The sequence below is a fragment of the Narcine bancroftii genome, chromosome 4 (genome assembly GCF_036971445.1).
Source record: "Narcine bancroftii isolate sNarBan1 chromosome 4, sNarBan1.hap1, whole genome shotgun sequence".
Taxonomy (NCBI): domain Eukaryota; kingdom Metazoa; phylum Chordata; class Chondrichthyes; order Torpediniformes; family Narcinidae; genus Narcine; species Narcine bancroftii.
Window position 1 is genome coordinate 64,048,352 of NC_091472.1, and position 24,290 is coordinate 64,072,641.

Consider the following 24,290-nt stretch of genomic DNA (forward strand, 5'->3'; position numbering starts at 1 on the left):
TTCATTAGACCAGCCTTCTCTTCAGTTCCAGTCTCAGTATAATTGAAATGGCATTGAGGCAATAGTAAAATGCATAAATATGAGCATTGCAGGACTAAGAGAAAAGAGAGCTAAGGAGAGAACTGTAGGACTGTGAAAGTTTAAATGTGATCATTCATTTTGTGCATTTCACTATTCCAGGCAAGTAAATTCCACACTTAAACTGAATCTATGATTAATTTTGCATCTTATAGGCTTATCATATGCAGGAAATATTTTTGAATTATATTATCAATTATATTTCATATTACATTTGAAATTATGCCAATATGTAGACAAAAAGCAGAATTCTAATTGTTATATTATTTTTGTGCATATCCTCTAGTTGTGGGCTGAAGAACGTATGCCTCTTGCAACATCCACTGATCATGGCCATAACCTCCAGACTGTGCAAATGTTGATTAAGAAAAACCAGGTAACAGTGATGCAAAGTATGTAAGGGGATAAATGCTTTTTAAATAGGCATGTCACTCCAATTGTGTTTTTAGATAGATGTCCCAAGTCTATTCTCACTCTATGGTTGCAGTTGGAAAACATGACATGGACAAGTTGGGCCAAAGTTTCTGTGTTGTAAAATTCTATAAATCTAATGTTACGGAGATTACACTGTAGTAATTTAGAAATTTCAGCGTTATTTAGACCAGGAGCATACGTACATTCAATGGCTTCTAATGTTGTTTTGACAAATGTTATGTTTACAATGAGAAATACACGAACTGTGGACTTGGAATCTTGCGTAAACAATGAGAAATTGGAGGGATCCACAGTTCAGGCAGCATCCATAAAGAGAAATGTTCATTCAGTGTTTCCGATCAAGAGCACTTACAATGCTCTGAATAAACAGTAGGGTATTTTGAAAACCCCATTTTATTAACTATTTAACAGAACATTTGCACAAACAGGTCTACTTTGAACATATTTTGAATATATTATTAACAAGTTTAAAATAGTTCAATCATAGAGTAGGAAGGTAAAGTTCATGTGAATAAACTTAGAAACAGTTCTAATTTGTTAATTGTTGAAATAACAAGGCCACTTATCTTTTATACCGTCTAGACTCTTCAGAAAGAAATTCAAGGCCATAAACCTCGCATTGATGATATATTTGAAAGAAGTCAAAGTATGGTAACTGCTGATACCCCAAGCGCTGAAGCTATTCAGCAGAGATTATCAGATCTACGGGAACTTTGGAATTTACTGTCAGAAGAAACTGAGAAACGGCATAAACGCTTGGTGGAGTCGCACAAAGCCCAGCAGTACTATTTTGATGCTGCAGAGGCTGAAGCCTGGATGAGTGAACAGGAATTGTATATGATGTCGGAAGAGAAAGCAAAGGTTGAATATAGTGTATCATTTTCATTAAGTCATACTAATAAGAAAAAATTATTTGCAGAAGTGGAAGGATGTGAATCTATTTTAAAATCATTGTCATTTTGTAAAAATTTAGCATCTACAAAAACAATGGTCAACCCCTGAGTATAATTCATTTAAACTCATTTTAAACATTTCTAGATAATGATATTCTATATTTGCATATTTCAAAGAAAACTACAGGATTTTCTACATTTACATTTTTTTCTTTTTTAAAGAAAAGGAAATATATTTCAAAATATAGTCACGTTTATTAGCTACTGCCCATCAATCAAAGGTTTCATAAATCTTGCATTAAAATACACATTGAAAAACATACTTTTGGTATTTTATGCTTTTAATTTTTTTTGTCTTTCTCATATTTAAGTTGCATATGTTACTATTCACTGCATTTGTGATTTTCTAGTCATTAAAAATAGATTTATAAATAAAAATAACAATATTGCAAGAGTCCTATCCAAAAATTAAACTTTGAATGTTTGACTTTTCAGGATGAGCAGAGTGCGGTGATGATGTTGAAAAAACATCAGATTTTGGAGCTGGCAGTGGAAGATTATGCTGAGACTGTTCATCAGCTCTCAAAGACAAGCAGAGCTCTGGTAGCAGATGGGCACCCAGAGAGGTTAGTTTAATACTAGATATTAATATACCAGTTAAGAAGCACCAACATCCAAGGAATAGCAACAGATGATAACACATTGAACACCATACATGATTGATCGTTGCTTATCTTGTGTTTCTACAGGATGTCCCTTATGATTTACTCGATTCTTTTTTGTTCATTTTTCTCTACCATTCTGTAGCTGTCTTCTTGCGTGTAAAGTTTTGGGACTGAAGATTTTTTTTTATCAAGTAGTTTTGAAAGACAAATTTGTGTTTTTCCTTCCTATCCATCCAAGATGCAACCTTTAGAAAATATGGAGAAATTTCACGCTGCCTATTTTGGAACAGGGACTAAAAGTGTCATAAGCAAACATTTGTTTTAATTAAGAGTAATTTGGGGAAGGCATGACCAACATATTTGATTTCAGGTATTTTTTCATCTCCTTTCTTGCACTTTTTTTTAATGAGCTTTTTTATAGGTTGTTGTAAATTATAGTTTTGATTGATTTTGTAGTTTGTGAATTTGACAAACACTAAGTTTAATTGTTTAACAATTCAGTCCAAACATTAAGTTTTTTTTAAAAACTTAATTTATTCATTTAAAATACAGATAAGTAACATATATAACAATAAACTAAACATGAACGATATATTTTATATATATATAAAAGAAAAAAGAGAAAAAAAATGAACCCCCCCTTTCCAGCCAACTCTCCTAAGGAGAGCCATAAAGAAAGAAGAAGAAAAATTAAACATACATATTAAGATCTAATTAATGTAAATCAAAATGTAAATATTCTGAATATAACAACCACTTTTTAATAAAAAAACTATAGTTATCATGTGAAACATACGTGATTTTTTTCCATTATTAAATAATATTTAATCTCATTATGCCATCTATTAACATCAGTCATATTCATATCTTTCCACATACTAACAATACATGTTTTTGCTACAGATAAAGCTAAATATACAAAAGCAAGTTGAAATTTATCTAATCCCAGACCTTTCAAAGGTTGCAATATATATATATATATATATTCTTTGGCTTGGCTTCGCGGACGAAGATTTATGGAGGGAGTAAAAAGTCCACGTCAGCTGCAGGCTCGTTTGTGGCTGACAAGTCCGATGCGGGACAGGCAGACATGGTTGCAGCGGTTGCAGGGGAAAATTGGTTGGTTGGGGTTGGGTGTTGGGTTTTTCCTCCTTTGCCTTTTGTCAGTGAGGTGGGCTCTGCGGTCTTCTTCAAAGGAGGTTGCTGCCCGCCAAACTGAGAGGCGCCAAGATGCACGGTTTGAGGCGTTATCAGCCCACTGGCGGTGGTCAATAGCATTACCACATCTATAACACAGATCTGATTCATGAAAACCATGTTAAAAAAGCAACATCAATTTTTCTTTTTCTTAATGTACACCAAAATGCGTTTACGCTTAATCGGTGTGTTTAAACCTCGAACATTAAAAGTAGCAAACCTCAACTTTGACATATCCACTAATATTACTAAGAACTCATAATATCTACATATAAAAACTCAAAGTAACGTAAATAGGCCCTCCAATAGGAGAAAAAGAAACCACAATTAAAGTCTAAATAAAATTTTTAAAAAAAAGATAAAGTAAAAAAAAACCCCAAAAAACTACCAAAAGGTAGTAATCCCTAAACCAAACTTGGGTGTGGATCACCCACCAGTGGCTGATGACTAATAGAACATAGAGCAAATCTCTCCCTTCCCAGCCAAACAAAAAATAACAACAAGATATCATAATGACATCAAAATAAAGTAAGAATAAGTAAGTTCTTCAATTCATCCAAGAGATTCCAAACTCGACGACCCCATTTCAGGAGAAATTAGACTCTTTCCATTCCCATTTCTACCATTTCTTCCATTTCCAGAACAACCAGATTTTTCTTTAGGAGACAATGGTGGACTACGTCTTGGTCCTCGTGCATCTGGCAACGAATCAACAAAAATCATTGCTTCACGCTCATTCTCAAAATAACCGAGATTGAAAGTCTCCACAAAACACCTTCAACACTGCCGGATAATGAAAAGAAGACTTATAGCCTTTACGCCACAGAACTTCTTTAACTGGATTAAATCGACGCCGACGCTGAATAACCTCTTGACTCAAATCGGGATTAAAAAAAACTTTACTATTCTGAATCATTAACGGAGCTTGTCGTTGTTTCACATTTTCCACTGCTAGACGAAGTATCGTTTCTCTGTCCAAATAATACAAGCATCGAATTATCACAGGCCTCGGTGATTGATCAGGCGGAGGCGTTCTTCTTAAGGCTCTATGAGCTCCTTCCAATACCAAGCCTCCAGAGAAAAATTCTTGTCCCAATATTTGTGGGATCCATTCTATAAAAAAAACGAAGAGGATCTTTATTTTCAATTTTTCTTTCTTTGGCTTGGCTTCGCGGACGAAGATTTATGGAGGGGGTAAAAAAGTCCACGTCAGCTGCAGGCTCGTTTGTGGCTGACCAGTCCGATGCGGGACAGGCAGACATGATTGCAGCGGTTGCAAGGGAAAATTGGTTGGTTGGGGTTGGGTGTTGGGTTTTTCCTCCTTTGCCTTTTGTCAGTGAGGTGGGCTCTGCGGTCTTCTTCAAAGGAGGCTGCTGCCCGCCAAACTGTGAGGCGCCAAGATGCACGGTTTGAGGCGTTATCAGCCCACTGGCGGTGGTCAATGTGGCAGGCACCAAGAGATTTCTTTAGGCAGTCCTTGTACCTTTTCTTTGGTGCACCTCTGTCACGGTGGCCAGTGGAGAGCTCGCCATATAATACGATCTTGGGAAGGCGATGGTCCTCCATTCTGGAGACGTGACCCATCCAGCGCAGCTGGATCTTCAGCAGCGTGGACTCGATGCTGTCGACCTCTGCCATCTCGAGTACCTCGACGTTAGGGGTGTGAGCGCTCCAATGGATGTTGAGGATGGAGCGGAGACAACGCTGGTGGAAGCGTTCTAGGAGCCGTAGGTGGTGCCGGTAGAGGACCCATGATTCGGAGCCGAACAGGAGTGTGGGTATGACAACGGCTCTGTATACGCTTACCTTTGTGAGGTGTTTCAGTTGGTTGTTTTTCCAGACTCTTTTGTGTAGTCTTCCAAAGGCGCTATTTGCCTTGGCGAGTCTGTTGTCTATCTCATTGTCGATCCTTGCATCTGATGAAATGGTGCAGCCGAGATAGGTAAACTGGTTGACCGTTTTGAGTTTTGTGTGCCCGATGGAGATGTGGGGGGGCTGGTAGTCATGGTGGGGAGCTGGCTGATGGAGGACCTCAGTTTTCTTCAGGCTGACTTCCAGGCCAAACATTTTGGCAGTTTCCGCAAAGCAGGACGTCAAGCGCTGAAGAGCTGGCTCTGAATGGGCAACTAAAGCGGCATCATCTGCAAAGAGTAGTTCACGGACAAGTTTCTCTTGTGTCTTGGTGTGAGCTTGCAGGCGCCTCAGATTGAAGAGACTGCCATCCGTGCGGTACCGGATGTAAACAGCGTCTTCATTGTTGGGGTCTTTCATGGCTTGGTTCAGCATCATGCTGAAGAAGATTGAAAAGAGGGTTGGTGCGAGAACACAGCCTTGCTTCACGCCATTGTTAATGGAGAAGGGTTCAGAGAGCTCATTGCTGTATCTGACCCGACCTTGTTGGTTTTCGTGCAGTTGGATAATCATGTTGAGGAACTTTGGGGGACATCCGATGCGCTCTAGTATTTGCCAAAGCCCTTTCCTGCTCACGGTGTCGAAGGCTTTGGTGAGGTCAACAAAGGTGATGTAGAGTCCTTTGTTTTGTTCTCTGCACTTTTCTTGGAGCTGTCTGAGGGCAAAGACCATGTCAGTGGTTCCTCTGTTTGCGCGAAAGCCGCACTGTGATTCTGGGAGAATATTCTCAGCGACACTAGGTATTATTCTATTTAGTAGAATCCTAGCGAAGATTTTGCCTGCAATGGAGAGCAACGTGATTCCCCTGTAGTTTGAGCAGTCTGATTTCTCGCCTTTGTTTTTGTACAGGGTGATGATGGTGGCATCACGAAGATCCTGAGGCAGTTTACCTTGGTCCCAACAAAGCTTGAAAAACTCATGCAGTTTGGCATGCAGAGTTTTGCCGCCAGCCTTCCAGACTTCTGGGGGGATTCCATCCATACCTGCTGCTTTGCCACTTTTCAGTTGTTCGATTGCCTTATATGTCTCATCCAGGGTGGGAACCTCATCCAGCTCTAGCCTTAGGGGCTGTTGAGGGAGCTGGAGCAGGGCGGAATCTTGGACTGAGCGGTTGGTACTGAAAAGAGATTGGAAGTGTTCTGACCATCGGTTGAGGATCGAGAGGAAACTTCCAGGCAAACCTCAAAGCAAAGCTCGACGTTGCAACCCGCCTCACGGACCCGTCCCCTGAAACCCTCTGGGATCAGTTGAAGGCTACCATACTGCAATCCACTGAAGAGGTACTGGGCTTCTCCTCCAGGAAAAACAAGGACTGGTTTGACGAAAACAGCCAGGAAATCCAGGAGCTGCTGGCAAAGAAGCGAGCTGCCCACCAGGCTCACCTTACAAAGCCGTCCTGTCCAGAGAAGAAACAAGCCTTCCGTCGCGCATGCAGCCATCTTCAGCGCAAACTCCGGGAGATCCAAAATGAGTGGTGGACTAGCCTCGCCAAACGAACACAGCTCAGCGCGGACATTGGCGACTTCAGGGGTTTCTACGAGGCTCTAAAGGCTGTGTACGGCCCCTCACCCCAAGTCCAAAGCCCGCTGCGCAGCTCAGACGGCAAAGTCCTCCTCAGCGACAAGATCTCCATCCTCAACCGATGGTCAGAACACTTCCAATCTCTTTATTTTCAATACCTTCTGGCAAACCAACAATCTTCACATTGTTCCTTCTACTTTGATTTTCCAAATAATCTACTTTTCTCTCTAACTCCTTTTCATGTTCTCGCAATTTTCCACCTCCATCACTTTTTCTGTATTCGAGGCCACTTGCTGTTTACATTCCAAAAAAGCAGACTGAAATTTTTAAAATCTTCAGAAAATACTTCCACTTGTGTATTAACTGTAATGAATTCTGACCTCATACTATCTTTCATTTGAGCTAACTCTTGCAATATCGGCTGAGTAACGGTACTTAACAGGTTAACTTGTAGTTCAGAAAGACCCGACCCTGTTTTCTTTAACATAGTGTCAGAACCAGATAACTGCAACTCCTGCTGCAGCTCAACAGCAGGCATTTTAACAGTTTTACTACGTGTTTGAACTCCCAACGACGACATCCCATCTTCCTCAGGGGGTTGATGCTGGTCTCCCCTCACAACTCGCTGTTGTTTCAAGAACTCACAGATAAGATCAAGCTCTAGATTGAAGTACTGCCTGAGTGGTTTCAAATAATGGATTCATTTTTCTGCGAGGTCCCTCTGCCGTTGGCAGACTGCCAGAATCAGGATCCACTTCTTGGAAACACACACTTTCCTCCTGATAATGAATAATTGCAGAGATATCCTTCTCCTAGTGAGCAGTAATCATTTTTTTTTCACCTGCAGTTCTTCTAGGCCCTAAATCTTCAACACTGAAAATGTAGTTTCTTCTGTACTTGAGGTTTAATCTTTTTGCCATTAGTGGCCATAACAACTCCTTAATACTTTAAACTAAGTTTTTTAAAAGTTTAAACTTAAAAACAAAAAGTTAAAGACAGGTTCTTAAAAGTCTGGCCAGAGAGGTCGAGATTACACGTCTGGGCTCTACGCCATCTTGCCACGCCCCCTGCAAACAATAAGTTTAATAATTCAACAGTTCAGTTCAGGTGTCTGTGATAAGCAGGATACTATCACCAATGTATATATTTGTATATATTTACATATAGTAGTAGTGATTGGCTGAGAGCCGTAGCCACGCCTACTGGCAGGTCATAAAGGGTTGCTCCTAACCAGACCCAGGTCAGTCTGGACTGGTTGACCTCGATGTAGTTCACTCCAGTCATTTGCTAATAAAAGCCTTGGTTTAAGTCAACAAGTCTTTGAGCTTGGATTCCATCACGCCCCCAGGCTCCTGCCATCATGAGATCCCAAAACTCCAAATGACGGATCCAGAACTAAATGGCGTGGTCTGCCACATGGCACCCACCCCCATCGCAAATGAACCAGAGTATCGGAGGTGGTTAGGTTGTCCAGTTGAGGGTGGGTTTTGTCATGATGGTAGATGCCCTCTGCGGCGGGGTTATGCCACCTGCACAAGTTGATCCCTGTCCAAATGTGTTGGCTTGAGACTGTCCACACCCATGTCAATGATGAAAAACCATGGCATCATTTTGCAGTGCTCTGAAGGGCCCTTCGCATGACTTTTGTAGAGGTGTATAGTGGGAATCTCAGTGAAGGAAAATGTACTGGCAGTCCTGGAGGTAGGGTGGATATACGTGAGTCAGTGTCGGGACACTGGGACTGGAGAAAGCGTGCCCACCTTTTCATGGAGGCACATCAGCATGGTTGTGGGTGGTTCTTAATGTCCACGTACTTCAGGGATAAAGTCCCCTGGGACTGTAAGTAGGGCATCATACAGCATCTCGGCTGAGGAAGTTGCCAGGTTCTCCTTTGGGGCAGTGCGTATGCTGAGGATGACCAATGGCAATTCGTCCATCCAATCTGGGCCCGTGACCCATGCCTTGAGGGATGCCTTCATGTACCGGTGAAAATGTTCCACTATACTGTTTGCATGCAGGTGGTAGGCCATTGTATGGTGTAGCTTAGTACCAAGCAGCCGGGGATTGCTGACCACAGGCCAGAGGTGAACTGCGTACCTCTGTCGGAGGAAATGTCCGCCAGCAACCCAAAATGGGCTATCCAGTGGGCGGTGAGGGCACGTGCACAGGTCACAGTGGAGATGGCCAAGAGTGGGAGGGCCTCTGGCCATCACATGAATCTGTCCATGAAGGTGAAAAAGGTGGGTGATTCTGGATGGGGGTAGCAGTCCCATGACGTTGATATGGACGTGATCGAAACGTTGGTATGTCGGAACGAAGTTCTGCATCAGCGCCTTGATGTATCACTGAATCTTGGAGTTTTGACAGGGATGCACCCTCTTGTCCATTTGTCAACCTCTTTGCGCAACCCATGCTGCATGAACTTGGCTGCAATAAGTTCCTTTGTTGCCCAAATAGAAGGGTGAGCTAGGCCATGAACCATGTTGAAGATCCGGTGTCTCCAGCCAGCAGGGATGATGGGTCTTGGCTGTCCCGTAGACATATCACAGAGGAGTGTGATATCAACGGGGCCAAATCTCACATTCTCTAATTTTAGGTCTGAGATGGCAGTGAGGTCAGCAAATACATCTACATCCTTTCGCTGGGCGGCTGCCATGGCTGTGTAGTCGACACCTGGGGCCAGAGCGTAGATGGGATTGATGGCCGTGCGGGATAACGCATCTGTGACCTGGTTGCTCTTGCCTGCAATGTGCTGGACAGGAGTCATGTATTCTGAGATGTAGGTCAAGTGGCGTTGTTATTGGGGTGACCAAGGATCAGTCTCTTTGGCAAAGGCAAACATGAGTGGTTTGTGGTCCATGAAATCCCTGTCCTCAAGAAAATGGATGACAGATAGCGAGGCAGAGAATGAGGTAGAGAACGAAGAGTTCCCAGTCAAAAGCGCTGTATTTCTGCTTGGAGTCTCAGTTGATGACTGAAAAAGACAAGGGGTTGTCATTGATCAGTTGCTTTAGTGCCTATTGTGCCAGATGTGTCGATCGTGAGAGCGGTCAGTGCTTTGGCCTGTGGATGTACCATCATTGCTGCCCTTGCCAGCACTTCCTTGGCGTTGTCGAACATGGTTGTGCCACGAGCTCTTTTGAATTGTTGGCCAGGTCCTTGAAAAGCTGTTGCATTCTCCTGGCTGCTGGTGAGAGAAGTTGACCGTGCCGACAAACTCTTGGAGTCCCTTTATAGTAGTGGGTTTGAGAAACTTGCAAATGGCCTCGACCTTGGACGGGAGCGAGACTGCTCCGTGCTGGTTAATGTGGTGGCCAAGGAATTGATGGACGTGAGGCCAAACTGACACTTGGCAAGGTTGATTGCCAGGCCATGCTCGTCGAGCCTCTGGCAGAACTGTTGGAGGTATCCACAGTGTACCTGGAGAGGGTGGCTGGCAATGAAAATGTTGTCGAGGTAAATGGACACAAAGTCAAGCCTGCGGCCTACCCTGTTCATAAGCCTTTGGAAAGCTTGGGCACCATTCTTGAGGGTGAAAGGCATGTGCAGGAATTCAAAGAGCCTGAATAAGTGAAGAGAGCCGTCTTGGGGATGTTGTGTGGGTGAACTGGAATCTGATGGTAGCTGCGTACCATGTCGATCTTGGAAAATGCCTTGGCACTGTCCAGGTTCACTATGAAGTCCTGGATGTGAGGGACAGGGTATTGGTCAGCTGTTGTTACCTAGTTAAGATGGAGGTAGTCACCACAGGGTCTCCAGCCCCCAGACATTTTGGGGACTTCTTGAAGCAGGGATACCCACAAGTTGTCTAAGTGGTGCATTATGCCCATTTCCTCCATCCTGCAGAACTCATCTTTGGCCAGTTGGAGCTTGTCGGGGTGGGGGGGGGGGGCAAACTGCCTGTGTGTGCATGGAGTGGCGGTCCATTGGTGGGGATATGCACAGGACTCCATGTTTGGGGATGGCCGTTGTGAACTGGGGGGTGATGAGGTCTGGGAAATCGGCTAGGATCCTGGCATAATCATTGTCAGAGAAAGTGGAGTGGAGTCAATTCGACATGGCGCAAGGCGATAGATTCAAACATCTTGGAATTGACAAGACGTTGTCCTTTCAAATCAACCAACAGGGAGTGCACTTGGAGGAAATTCGTGCCAAGCAGCGGTTGTGAGACAGCGGAATGGTAAAGGTCCATTTGAAATGACAGGATTTGAAGTTGAGCGGGATCGTGCGGACCCTGTATGTCCTGATGCTGCTGCTGCTGGGAGCAGTCAGGGGAGGCCCCTCCTTTCTGGAATGAGTGTCGATGTTCAAGGGGGACAACATACTGACTCCGCTCCTATGTCAACAAGAGAATGCCGCCCCCAATGACGATCCCAGATGTAGAGGAGTTGATCTTTTTGGCTGGCCGCTGTTGCCACTACTGACAGTCGGCCAAGGTGTTTCCCGGATGCTTGCATGGTGGCCGGCATCGGTGGGTCACAAAGCTCCATCTTTTGTGGTAGTAGCACCACTTGTCCTTACTGGCGCTGTTCGAGCTGACGTCGCTGTCGCCCTTTCTGTGGAGGCTGGGGCCATACGTGTCACCTGGTGAGGCATAGCTGCCACCTGGTTGATGGTTGCATTCCCCTGCTGTTTGGCTTGCCATAGTACATCTCCAGGGGTTGCCAGCTATTGGGGGTCGGTGAAATTGTCATCTGAGAGAAGCAGGCGGATGCCCTCAGGCATTTGCTCGAGGAAAACCTGTTTGAAAAGAAGGCAGGTCCTGTGTCCTCCCATCAGGGTGATCATTTCGTTCATGAGTGTGGACGGTTTGCGGTTGCTTAGGCCATCCACGTGAACCAGTTTTGCCACCCTGTTGTGGCGGGAGAGACCGAATGTATGCTTGAGGACCATTTTGATCCCTTCGTACTTGTTGTCGGCTGAAGGTTAGTGAAGGTAATCGATGATGCGCCCGGCGGTTTCCTGGTCCAGCTCACTGACTACTTTGTGGCATCGACAGTTAAATGGCATATGTGGAATTGGGCTTCAGCTTGTTCAAACCATACTTGCAGTGGTGATGTCCAGAAGATGGGCAGTTTGAGTGAAACTGCGTTCTGTAGATCTGAATTGTCTCCTCCCAGCATTTTGAAATCCAAAAGAGGCCATTTTGGATTGTTGGGGGTCACCATTGTAATCATTTGTTAGTTGTACAAACACTAAGCTTAATTGTTTAACAGTTCGGTCCAAACATTAGGTTTAATCATTCAGTTTAATAGTTCAGTTCAGATGTCGTCATCCACAGTCGAAAACGCAAGCCGACCTGCCAACTCAGAGAGAGGAAAAGAAACTGCCCAGCCTCACTCTGCCAGTCCACTGCTTGGACCCCATCACACCCCCAGGATCTCACAAAAGCCTGAAACTCCCAACGACGGTTCGAGAACTAGGTGGTGCAATTCGCAACAATTTCATAATGAAACTCTTCTTAGTTGAGATGGTTGGGCATTGAATATATTAGTATAGAACCAGGCAGGTCACTCGAGGATTTGTTTTCAATGTTGCACTTTTATCAAGAAAGAATTAAAAATCAGGTCTAATCTTTAATCTCTGATTTTCAATATTTTAACAGTCATTGCATGTAGAGCATGAGCACATGGGGAAAAAAAATTCCAGTTTAATGCAACAATTTCTACTTGTTCTGTCTTTTCTGTTTTTCATTGAATGTGAATCATGGTTCATTGTATCCACGTATGAACAATTTGAATTAATTCCATCTACTGATAAGCAAGAAGAAATTGGTGTTCAGTTCTAGCATCAATTTTTGAATGTATATCGTGTTTAAAAGCACTGAAAACATTAAGGCAGCAGGAAGCAACTAAATCCTCTGACCATGTGGGTCAAGGTCTTTGATATTGTGCAATTCCTTTAATATTTCATGATTGCACATCAAAGTTAATTCCATTACCCTTTGAGAAAGCACAGGGTGGAATTTTACAGTCAGCTGCACAGCAAAGGATAAGGTCTCAAAGAAAAGCTCTCTGCTTAGATTTAACAAGTTTCCAATAATCTCTAATGCATTTCAATGTGACATTGACCATAAATTTGTGGCTTTGGCTCCACTAACCATATATTAGAATTCCTTGTGACATGAAATGGGATTATAATTCATGTTTAGTCATTTTATGTAAAGCAAATATTTAGATGTATATTTGATAGAGAGAAACTGAAAATATGTGTAACATCTGATTTTAAAATTAATTGAATTATTTGAAATTAAATTAGGATCAGACTTAATTAGCACTTCTATTCACTTAAACATTTTCATAAGGCATGGAGTACCTGATAATGGTTTATGTTTATATTTTCTATTTTAATGGTCCCTTTGCTTACTGCACGAGTTAGTTGTATGTATATTTCCACCCTGAATATTTTTAATACTTTGCTAATCTTTGTTTTTGATGCAGGTTATCATTTGTTAGGTGTGTTGAATTTGAGTAGGGTAGTATAGGATAGTGACCAATAAGATTTTATCTCAATAATTGAAGAACTTCCAATTTGACCCTTGAATTCCTGGTGTATTCATCAAGTAGGCATTTTAATTCTCAGAACCATGTTGGTAAAATAGATGAAAACTTGTTTATTTTTCTTTAATTTGGTTGTATATCCTAATTTATTTTGAGACTGTCTGTTTAAATTCATTTTATTTTGGTCTTGCATTAATTTGGTAATCTAAGCATTCATGTATGTTATTGTCATATATCCATCTGAGAATAAAGATAGAAAATGTGATACGCCTGACTGGATGGACGATGTGAATTTCAATGAAGAATTAAAACAAAATGTAATTAGAGAATATATTACATTGATGCTATATTGAGATGAATCACAACAGGAATGTCTTTTGAACTGTAAGGAAATATCTGGATGAACTTATGTTGGAGGTGATGGGTAAATCATCAGAATGCTTGCATTCTTGTGATTAATTATTTTTTGTTTAGGAGTGGTTAGAATTTGCTTTCAAACTGTTGTAATATTCCTTCATTATTGATGACTTTGTGATTTTAGTGAACGGATCAGTATGCGCCAGTCTCAGGTGGACAAGCTGTATGCTGGATTGAAAGACCTGGCTGAGGAGAGAAGAGGGAAACTAGATGAGAGGTACCGCCTTTTCCAACTGAATAGGGAGGTGGATGACTTGGAACAGTGGATCGCTGAACGTGAGGTGGTTGCTGGATCACATGAGCTTGGACAAGACTATGAGCATGTTACGGTACATATATATCACTAAAATACTAATTGGAAATTATTCTTTGTCCTGTTGCATAAAAATGGAATCTTATTGAATCGTATTGCATTCATGTATGCAATACTATATTCCTGTGGAAAGTACTGCAGTGCATCATTAATTTCACAATCTTTTAGCTCTATGGCAGGTCAGTTACTGAGATGTCCATGTTCAGAACTTGTTCAAGTAGTGGTGGAAGTGCTGAGCAGGCTTTTCTTCCATATGACACCACTTAATGACATGGAGGCCTTTAATTTATCTTTGCTGTTTTGACAACCTATAATTTATAAAAATAATACAACTAGATACTTTATCTCTAACAACTTGATTTGTGATGTTTGACATACATATTCATTTTATGAAGTGATTTTTTTCTTTGTGTTGTTCATTATATTCAAAGTGTCACATTACTGAACCAATAGAAGTAGAATTAGCCACTTTTAATGATTAAAGGCTCTCTATTGTTTAAATTATCTTCTCTTAAAAATATTAACCAGCATTTCAAACAAGTTACCTCTTACATTTCAAGGGAAGCATGGATGAATAATTTAATTCCTATCCTTGAGGATCCCACTACACCATCTTAATTTTAAAGCAGAATTGGTATAAGTGTTCCAAATGTGACTTGATCACAACAGATATTGGAACTGATGTCTAATACTCAAACAGTACAGTAAAGTATTTACTGTACTATGGGCCAATTTCACAGACAGGGCTTAAACCTAATCCCAGATAAAATGTCTGTTTGAGCTGTCTTAACTCAAAGCAACTTGCACACTCATCTTAAAATAGTTGTAGATTTAACCTCTTCTGGATTAAATAAAGCTAATTGCAAGATGGAGGCCAAGAGTTACTCGAGGACTAAATTGAATCTTAAATTAATTCTTCAAAGAGGCAGGTTTAACTTCTGCTTAGTACTGTTTATGAGAGAGCATGGAGTACTTGGAATATCTAAATGAAGACTAACAGAGGCCAGCTAGATGAGTACTTGTGGATAGGAGTAATCCATTAAATTGCTTTGATGAAATAACTTTTTGAGACCGCTTTTATATGTATAAAGAATATGCACTGGAGATAATATCTTTGCTTGAGTGTAGACTTTCCTCTCTGTCTCAGAGGAAGGCCTTTATCCAATTCTCTCCAAGTTCTGATCACTTTGAGGTTTTTGGTATCTGGAATCTTTCATTGTGAAACGGGTGATTTGTGTGGTGCCAGTGAAGAAACTGTGTGACAATAGTTCACAAAGTCTGGAAGGCCATTTGTGAATTGAGGAGTCTTTACATCAAGTTTCATGATGCTGCTGGCCAAGCCAACTATAAAGTGTAATTCTATGAATATAGGCACTTCCCAGAAATGATTGGCTGTATAAATGGATGTCATGATCCCATCAAGTGTCCATCAACTCCTGATGCTGAAGAGTGCAGGAACTGTAAGAACTGGTTTTCCATCAATATTTACCAAAGGAAGTAACCAATCTACTTTCATTGGTCTATTTACCATCTGTGCTCAGTTCTTCAACTGAACTGTGCAAATGGTAATTGTCTGGTATACCATCTAGAGGTTGCTGGTGCTCTATTATCCCAGGGAGCAAGTCATTCAATTCATCAGTCTTGTCTTATTTTTGGTGGTCCACCACCAGTATTAAATCGCTCTCTTCTGATATTTCCCTTCTCTCTTTTTATAGCTAGTTTAAGGTTCTTCCACTGAATCTATAAAGGCAGATATAATTCAATACAAGAGATGTCACAAAAATATGAATACGAGAAGTATGAAATACTAATAATAATGAAGATATCTCACCTGAAGTTGTTGTACTGTTCTTGTGGTTACATTTTCATTTGCATTGAATTCACTGTAAATTGTGGCCCAACCACTGTTTCTTTTGCTCAGTAGAAGTAGTATGGTTTTTACTTTCAATTACTGGATGGTTTGACACAATTTGGTTTATTTGCATTTTTTCATACTCACTAAAGCTTTTTGAATGAATTTTTTTTTTGCCTCTGCCATTGTTTTGTCTCAAGATTCACGCCAGTTATGGTGTTTTCTATTCCATCTGTGTTTTTATGAGTATCTTTAGACCAACAGCATGTGCTCATACTTAATCTAATCAGGGTTAACTCAGGTATTCTCATTTAGGCTTACTTACCTTACTCCAGGACTCTCTATTCTCTGACTAACTAAGCCAAATTTAAGCCACATTCATGAAAGCTACTTAAATGTCCTAGTTTAACAAGTACACATTAAGACTTACTCCTGCCTCCTGTCTGCAAAACCGTCATAAATGTCATAATTTAACTAAGTCATTTACTTCTCAAAAGATCCGGGGAAAATATTCTCCATTCCACCACCAATCATTCCACCTCTTCCACTCACATCCTTCATTTTCCTCCATTCCTGTTATTTAGCTGTTACCCATTTTCCTCATCTCATTTCTCTGTTACAGTATATTTCTCCCTCTTATTACCAACTGGCCTCATTTGCCTTCTTTCCCCCCCACTACCCCTTGCACATTTCACCTTGCCTTCCTTGCAGTGGCAACACATTGATTTTATAATTAAGATGCATGATTCCAAATTCCTCTATGAACTTGCTCATCCCCACTTCTAACCACCTCCAGCACTTTATGATGCCACATCATTTATGCTCCGTTAGTTTTATCTTTTGAGCACCCTCATTTTTCTTCACTAGGTCTGCACTTTGGCTATCTTGACCCCAAATTCTGGAAGTCCTTCTCTGACCACTTCTGCTCTCACATACTTTGAGGTGCCACTTAAAAGCCACTATTTTTAACAAGCTTGTGGCTAATTACAAGATTTATTTTGTTATTTGGCTCCACCTGAAGTTTCATTTGGCTATTGTTCCTGTGAAACGCCTTGATAGAACTCTGAATCTCGAAGTTGTGGTGGTGGTGGTGGTGAAATTGTAATATTTTGGAATGTCATCAGTCTCAGCTAATGTAAATATACATTTGATGAACAAAACTGGTATGTGTTACCAGTTAACAATAAATTATACAATCATTTGCATTTTGTCCTACTTCCAAGATAGAAAAAAACCTCTTGTGATACTTTACAGTCTATTAAATCAGTATAGAAAAATTTGGACAAAATAAGAATTGCAACATTGTGAGTATTATGTATGTTCTGATCCATCCATTGCAGGCCATTCAATTGTCTTCTCATGTACAGTACCAAAGCAAATTAATTGCTGCTTTTTAAAAGGTGACGAGATTTTAAAATAGCCTTTGAACTAAGCAAATGATTTTAAAATTGCTTAAAATTTCGATTTAATAAGTAATTCTCCTTTTCAGATGCTACAAGAGAGATTCCGTGAATTTGCGCGTGATACTGGGAATATTGGTCAGGAGCGAGTCGACAGTGTGAACCATATGGCAGATGAGCTGATAAATTCGGGACATTCTGACGCTGCCACAATTGCTGAATGGAAAGATGGACTCAATGAGGCTTGGGCAGATCTCCTCGAGCTTATTGACACCAGAACACAAATTCTGGCAGCTTCCTATGAACTGCATAAATTTTACCATGATGCTAAGGAAATCCTGGGACGAATTCAAGACAAACACAAGAAGCTCCCAGAGGAACTTGGGCGAGATCAGAACACTGTAGAAGCATTGCAGAGAATGCATACAACATTTGAACATGACATTCAGGCTCTTGGTACCCAGGTAGGAAGTGTCAAACATCCACAATGGGGTTAATGTTAATGATAGACATAGCATAGATTTCTCAGTGGGAGTAGACTGTATTTTTTTCATTACTGGATCATGAAAATCTGGTGTTTTCACTTGTGTTTTTGAATGTCACTACACATTGTAGGTACTATGTGATAGTATGGTGGTTATAACCAGAACCATTTTAGTTTTTAGAAGAAATATACACAGCTCAAGGCATTTAATATTTCTTAAAGATGTTAGTATGACAATGAATAAAAAGCTAAAGAGGGTGAGAATGAATAAATGATGGTGGCAAACGCTCGTATTGTGTTAAAGGTTCGGCAGCTGCAGGAGGATGCTGCCCGCCTCCAAGCAGCTTATGCTGGTGACAAGGCTGATGACATTCAGAAACGTGAAACAGAAGTTCTGGAAGCATGGAAAACACTTCTTGATGCGTGTGAAGGTCGGCGGGCGAAACTTTATGACACTGGCGACAAGTTCCGCTTCTTTAGCATGGTGCGAGATCTAATGCTTTGGATGGAAGATGTTATTCGGCAAATTGAAACCCAGGAAAAGCCAAGGTAAAATCAGTGCACTGAATTGGGGAGAGAAAGGCAGAGAATTGTGTGAAACAATGATCTCATAATTTGTTTGTATCCAGTGGTTAGACTATGCCCTTCATCTCTTATCGTATTTTTGACATTACGCTCCTGGAACTTGGCTTATGATTTCATACTTTAAAAGTGCAATATAACTGGAGCTATTAATAGCCTATATATTTTAACTACTTTCAGAGACGTTTCATCAGTGGAATTGCTAATGAATAACCACCAAGGCATAAAAGCTGAAATCGATGCTCGTAATGATAGTTTCACAACATGCATTGAACTTGGCAAGTCTCTCCTGGCAAGAAAGCATTATGCATCAGAAGAGGTAGAACTCCTTTGCCAATAAATTATCCCCAGCTTGGATGTTAGGATTACTGGTTAAGTTTTGAGTTGATGCATGTTGTCGATTTTGTGTTTGAATTATTCAGTAACAATAAAAGCACATGACTGTTTTTCGTAATTATTGGACACTTCTATTCTTAACACTATTTTTGAACATACAATGTTCTGAAAAGGAAATAGAAGACTTCAAAGTTTGACATGGGAGTGTTTGAATGTATATGAGAGTTTTATTGAAATGCTCCCATAATGCAGTGTAACAATCTATCAGAAATCATAGTTTCAATTTAAGGATATCTTTGCAGAGATATTTCAGTATGCATATTAAAAGACTTCTTAGTGTGATATGTTCTTATATTTTTGCCTCATTTTCCAAATAATGCTTTGTGATTGATACTGATGTAAATGAGGAATAGAGGGGCTTGTTGGATGCAAAGGTCGTAAGTGATTTTTCTCATTCTCTGTTCACATACAGATTAAAGAGAAGCTGTTACAGCTAACAGATAAGAGGAAAGAAATGATAGACAAATGGGAGGACAGATGGGAGTGGCTCAGATTGGGTAAATCCATTAATCATTTTTCAAGTTGCATGGCAGATACTTGGTCAAAACACATTTCTTAATACACATGAAATGTCTGCATATTGTCCTGTTATCAACTTTTCAGCTATTTTTATTCAGAATTTCAGTTGCAACTTACAACCTCTTGATTGATGTCATGGTTTATTTATTCAATCCCCTTTATGCATTACATTTATGTTCTGTGGAAATCCATAAATTTTATTGCTTTATGTCTGTACTTTACCTTTGATTTGTGAATTCTCCTTTTGACTGTTGTTGTTTCATTTAGTTTTGGAAGTCCATCAGTTTGCCAGGGATGCAGGTGTGGCAGAAGCCTGGCTTCTCGGACAAGAGCCATATTTGTCTAGTCGAGAATTGGGTCAGAGTGTGGATGAGGTTGAGAAGCTGATCAAGAGGCATGAGGCATTTGAGAAATCAGCAGCTACATGGGATGAAAGATTCTCAGCATTGGAGAGACTGACGACAGTGAGTAAATTATATCAAAATGAAACTTTTATCATGTTACAACAGAAGAAGTAAATCTGCCCAAATGCTTCAAGTTGGTCAGTAATTGAAGTTATTTTTGAATTTGGCTCTATTTTTGCATCAGAAGATTATGGGAATGAGTCAAATTCTTTAGTAATTCCTATACACAGGAGTTATTTTTCATATTGGTCAGAAAGAATGCCGTATGATAGATGAATTTAACTGGGTCCAGATCAGATTTCAGATTTATTGTCAGTGCATACATGACAACCCTGAGATTCTTTTTCCTACAGGTGAGGCAGAATCACCACTTATTGATAGTGCAGAAAAAAATGTAAACAAATAAAAAAAATGCAAACATACTGACAGTGCAATACAGAGAAGAATAAACAAATAAATCAATAAAGTGCAGAAGTAAGTCCCTGACTGAGCTTGTTGTTGAGGAGTCAATGAACAACAGCCTGACTACAGTCAGTGTTCAACAACATCATACCAGTAAAATCTATGACCACGCTAAGGGATTTGGGACTCTGCAACTATATCCTCGACAACTTCATTGACAGACCTCAATCAGTGAGAATTAGCAACATCAACACACTTGCTGACCTTCAGCACAGGGACTCCACAATGCTACATGCTTCATCCAAAGCTGTATACATAATCAAATGTGGCTCCAACACAGTCTGTAAATTTGCTGAGGACATCACCATTGTTAGCTGAATTACTGGAACTGATGAGTCAGAATATAGGATAGAAATTAAGAATCTGGTTGTCTGGTGCCAGAACAATAGTCCTGCTCTCAACATCATCAAAATCAAGGGGTTTATTGTTGCTTTTAGGAAGGGGAGGCTGAAAAACCGCATGTTTTTCTTCATTGATATAATGGGCTGGAGAGGGTTAGTACTTTCAAATTCCTGAGAGTCCGTATATCAAAAGACCACTCCTGGGACTATCACATTGAGGCAACGTGAAGAAGACCAGTGCCTCTACTTTCTTAGAAGTCTGAGGAGATTTGGAAGGTCTTTGAATAACTTTTACAGGTGCACTGTGGAAAGAATACTAACTGGTTGATTCACAGCTGGGTTTGGTAATTTGATTGCCCAGGAACCAACTACCTGCAGTGTTCACTGACATTTTCAATATCTCACTGCTAAGATGGCAGTTCCCACCAGCTTCAAAAGGACATAAATAAAGAAGAGCAGAGTGAGCTGCCTCAGTGACTATCGTCCAGTACCACTCCCATCTACTGTGATAAAATGCTTTAAGAGGTTTGTTATGGCCAGATTTAACACATACCTAAGTAAAGACCTTGTCCCACTGCAATTCACCTACCACCACGATTGCTCAACAGCAGATGCAATCTCAGTGGCTCTCTGCTCAGCCCTAGATCACCAAGACAACAGCAGCACATGCTTTTCATCAATTACAGCTCAGCTTTAAAAACCATCATCCCCTCAGTACTGATCACCAAGCTTCAAAACCTGGGCCACTGGACCCCTCTCTGCAACTGTATCCTTGACTTCCTCATCAGAAGACCAGTCAGTGCGAGTCGGTAACAATGTCTCCTCCTCATTGACAATCAACACAGGCACACATCAAGGATGCATGCTTAGCCCATTTGCTCTACTCTCGCTACACACATGTCTGAGTGGGTAAGCACAATTCAAATGCCATCTACAAATTTGCGAATGACACCACGGTTGTTGGTCATGAGGAAGTGTACAAGAGTGAGATAGATCAGCGAGTTGAGTGGTGTCACAACAAAAATCTTTCACAAATGTTAGCAAAACTAAGGAAGGCGAAACCAGGAGAATAGAAACCAGTCCTCACTAAGGGGTTAGCAGCAGAGAGTAAAGAACTTTTAATTTCTGGATGTCATCATCTCTGAAGATCTATCCTGGGGCCCTCATTTCAATGCACTCATGAAGAAGGCTCTCCAGCAGCTATACTTCATTAGGAGTTTGAGGAGACTTGGTATGTCATCAAAGACTCTTTCAAATTTCTACAGGTGTACTTTAGAGAGTATTCTGACTGGTTGCATCACTGTCTAGTATGGACTGTGAATGAACAAGACAGGAAAATGTTACAGGGGTTGTAAACTCAGCCAGCGCCATCATGGACACGAGTCTTTCCTGTATTAAGGACATCTACAAGAGGTGGTGTCTCAAGAAAGCAGCCTTTATCATCAAGGACCATCACGACTCAGGCCATGCCTTCTTCTCATCAGGAAGGAGGTACAGGTGCCTGAAGACGAACACCCAATGGTATAAAAACAACTTCTTCTCCTCTGCCATCAGATTTCAGAATGGACAATGAACCACGGACACTACCTCACCTGTTCTCTTCTTTTGCACTAATTTATTTTTTTTAATGTCATTTATAGCAATTTTTGCATCTGTAAAACACAATAATGCTGCCGCAAAACAACAAATTTTATAACACGTTCTTGACAATAAATTCTGATTCTAAAAGATAGCAAACATAGGCAAGTCCATCACAGGCTCCAACCTCCCATCCATTGAAGACATCTACATGAGATGCTACCTCAAGAAGGCAGCCAACATCAAAGGACCACCACCACTCTGGTCGCAACCTTTCCTCATTGATACCATCTGGTAGAAGTTACAGAAGCCTGAAGACCACCATCTCTCATTCAAGAACAGTTTCTTTCCAGTGTCTATCAACCTCTTAAACCTCCCCTTGTTACACTAAACAGGGACTGCTCTGACACTACCAAAGGTTGGTCTGCACCATTGTAACACATTTAATATTTAGCTATTTTTATTTATATATAATTTTAATGTATAGTACTGTAGTATTATTTTTTTTATGAACACTGTTCAGCTGCAGCAAGAATTTTGGTGTGCAAATGCATATTGTATAATGTATATGATAATAAACCCATTATCCGTTATATTGAACATTGCTTTGTCACTCTTAAATGTCATCTTTGTGAAATGTATAGAGATACATAATAAACAATGTAACTTTTTCATAACAGGAGTGGAAAATAGAAATCAGGCAGTTACTAATGGATTGAAAGCACAACCAAGGTGGAGATGTTGGATTCTGAAAATGAGGCACAGAAGTGGCCACATGGAAGGGTTGGGGCTAGACTGGAAAGTGAGTGGGTTCCAGTGGATAGAACCATTGTAAAACAGGAAGGTGTGACTGAATGTTGGGAAATTTAAATTTTGAAAGTCCCTGATTTTTATTGGTGGAACTATGAAAAAAAATGCCAAGGTGCAAATGGGGAGTTTGGAAATTAGTGAATGGGCACAGTTTTGCTGCACGCATCTCTGTAAAAGGGTTCCAATCACTTTGAATGACTTGATTATTAAAGTGAGAAGAATGTTGATGAGCATTTGGATTAGATTTGGCAGAAGGGAGGTGGAGGAAGATTCCTGACATAAGCAGTTTTATTTCACATATTCTGAATTAGTCATGGTAAGTTTGTTTTAATTGAATTTTCCAATTAATTTGACTGTTATGGGGTATCATTTAGACTGGAGGAATGACAAAAATAGACTTAACTAATTTTCTTTAAAGATATGGAAGTTTTACATATTAAAATTGTTCTTATCTGTTTAGTTGGAATTGCTTGAAGTACGTAGAAAGCAGGAAGAAGAGGAGAGGAAGAGACAGCCGTCACCACAGCCAAACCCCCAGGCATCTGATGAGTCTGAATCACCACAACAGTGGTAAGGCTCTATGAATGACTTGGGGGAACAAAAACAGATGTAAAAGGCTTTGACTCTCCAATTGATCTTAGTATGACTGACTAATTAGTTATCAATTTACTATTGTCTGTAGATGTGAAGAATGGGCAGTTTGTAAATATTGATAGAGGATGTCATTCCTTTTGCTAGCATCTCCTTTGTATAAAATTTTACTTTTTCACTGAAGATAGCAAAAGAAATGTATAGATTGAATGTCCATTTTTTTTTGGACTGCATTATTTTTTAATTATTACTTGTCTAATTGGTAGTTAGTGGTTTCTACAAAATGCGAGGTAACTTTCAAGTTTGAGTATCTGTGTCTTCATTCCACACTCTATGAATTATAATTTAGGAGCTATGTCAAGGCTCCCTCGTGTTCCTGCCTAACAATGTATTTTAACACATGTTCTCTCTCAAGGTGGTACACAGTTCAGCAAAAAGCCCAAATTTGTATCCAAACTGATATTGCATAAAATTTAGCCATGCTATTGGTGCCAGAGGCCCAGTTGAATCTCTTTTGATTTTTTTCCTTGGCCAATCGAGGGGCTGCTTGCGGTCCTGTGCCAAGACCTGCAAAAAACATCATTAGGGTTGAGACTTCATTGTCCAGAGAGAAAGAGAGATTAGAATGAGGGTTGGGGCATTTCACTTCACGAGTTTTAGGAGGATGAGTCATTAGGAATGTCATGAGAGGAGAATAATAGACAAGGTGAAGACATGGAGCATCCTAGAATGGCTTTTTTAATACTTCGAAGGTAGTTTATAATTAGAAACATTTGCTTAAAAAGATTCTCTATTTTTATAATATTGATATTCTCAACAGCATTTTACCATTACAAGTAAAACAATTTTCCAAAAAAATGTACTTGTGTATGTAGCTCCTGCTTGGGTTCCTGTGTCGAAGTATGAAAGTATGAAGATAAGAGGATGAAAGAAGATAACTC

General features: G+C 40.5%; 1 protein-coding gene across 2 annotated transcripts in view; it reads left to right on the top strand.

The window, feature by feature from the left end:
- sptbn1 (spectrin, beta, non-erythrocytic 1) overlaps positions 1-24,290 on the top strand; it is a 300,080-nt gene that overhangs the window by 247,328 nt on the left and 28,462 nt on the right. For both annotated transcript variants that reach the window (XM_069931435.1, XM_069931436.1), the window contains 10 exons: positions 365-454; positions 1,096-1,374; positions 1,902-2,032; positions 13,742-13,946; positions 17,272-17,646; positions 17,971-18,215; positions 18,429-18,567; positions 19,057-19,141; positions 19,431-19,627; positions 23,219-23,328. In XM_069931435.1, the coding sequence (XP_069787536.1) occupies positions 365-454; positions 1,096-1,374; positions 1,902-2,032; positions 13,742-13,946; positions 17,272-17,646; positions 17,971-18,215; positions 18,429-18,567; positions 19,057-19,141; positions 19,431-19,627; positions 23,219-23,328 (1,856 nt within the window). The remainder of the gene's footprint in view (positions 1-364; positions 455-1,095; positions 1,375-1,901; positions 2,033-13,741; positions 13,947-17,271; positions 17,647-17,970; positions 18,216-18,428; positions 18,568-19,056; positions 19,142-19,430; positions 19,628-23,218; positions 23,329-24,290) is intronic.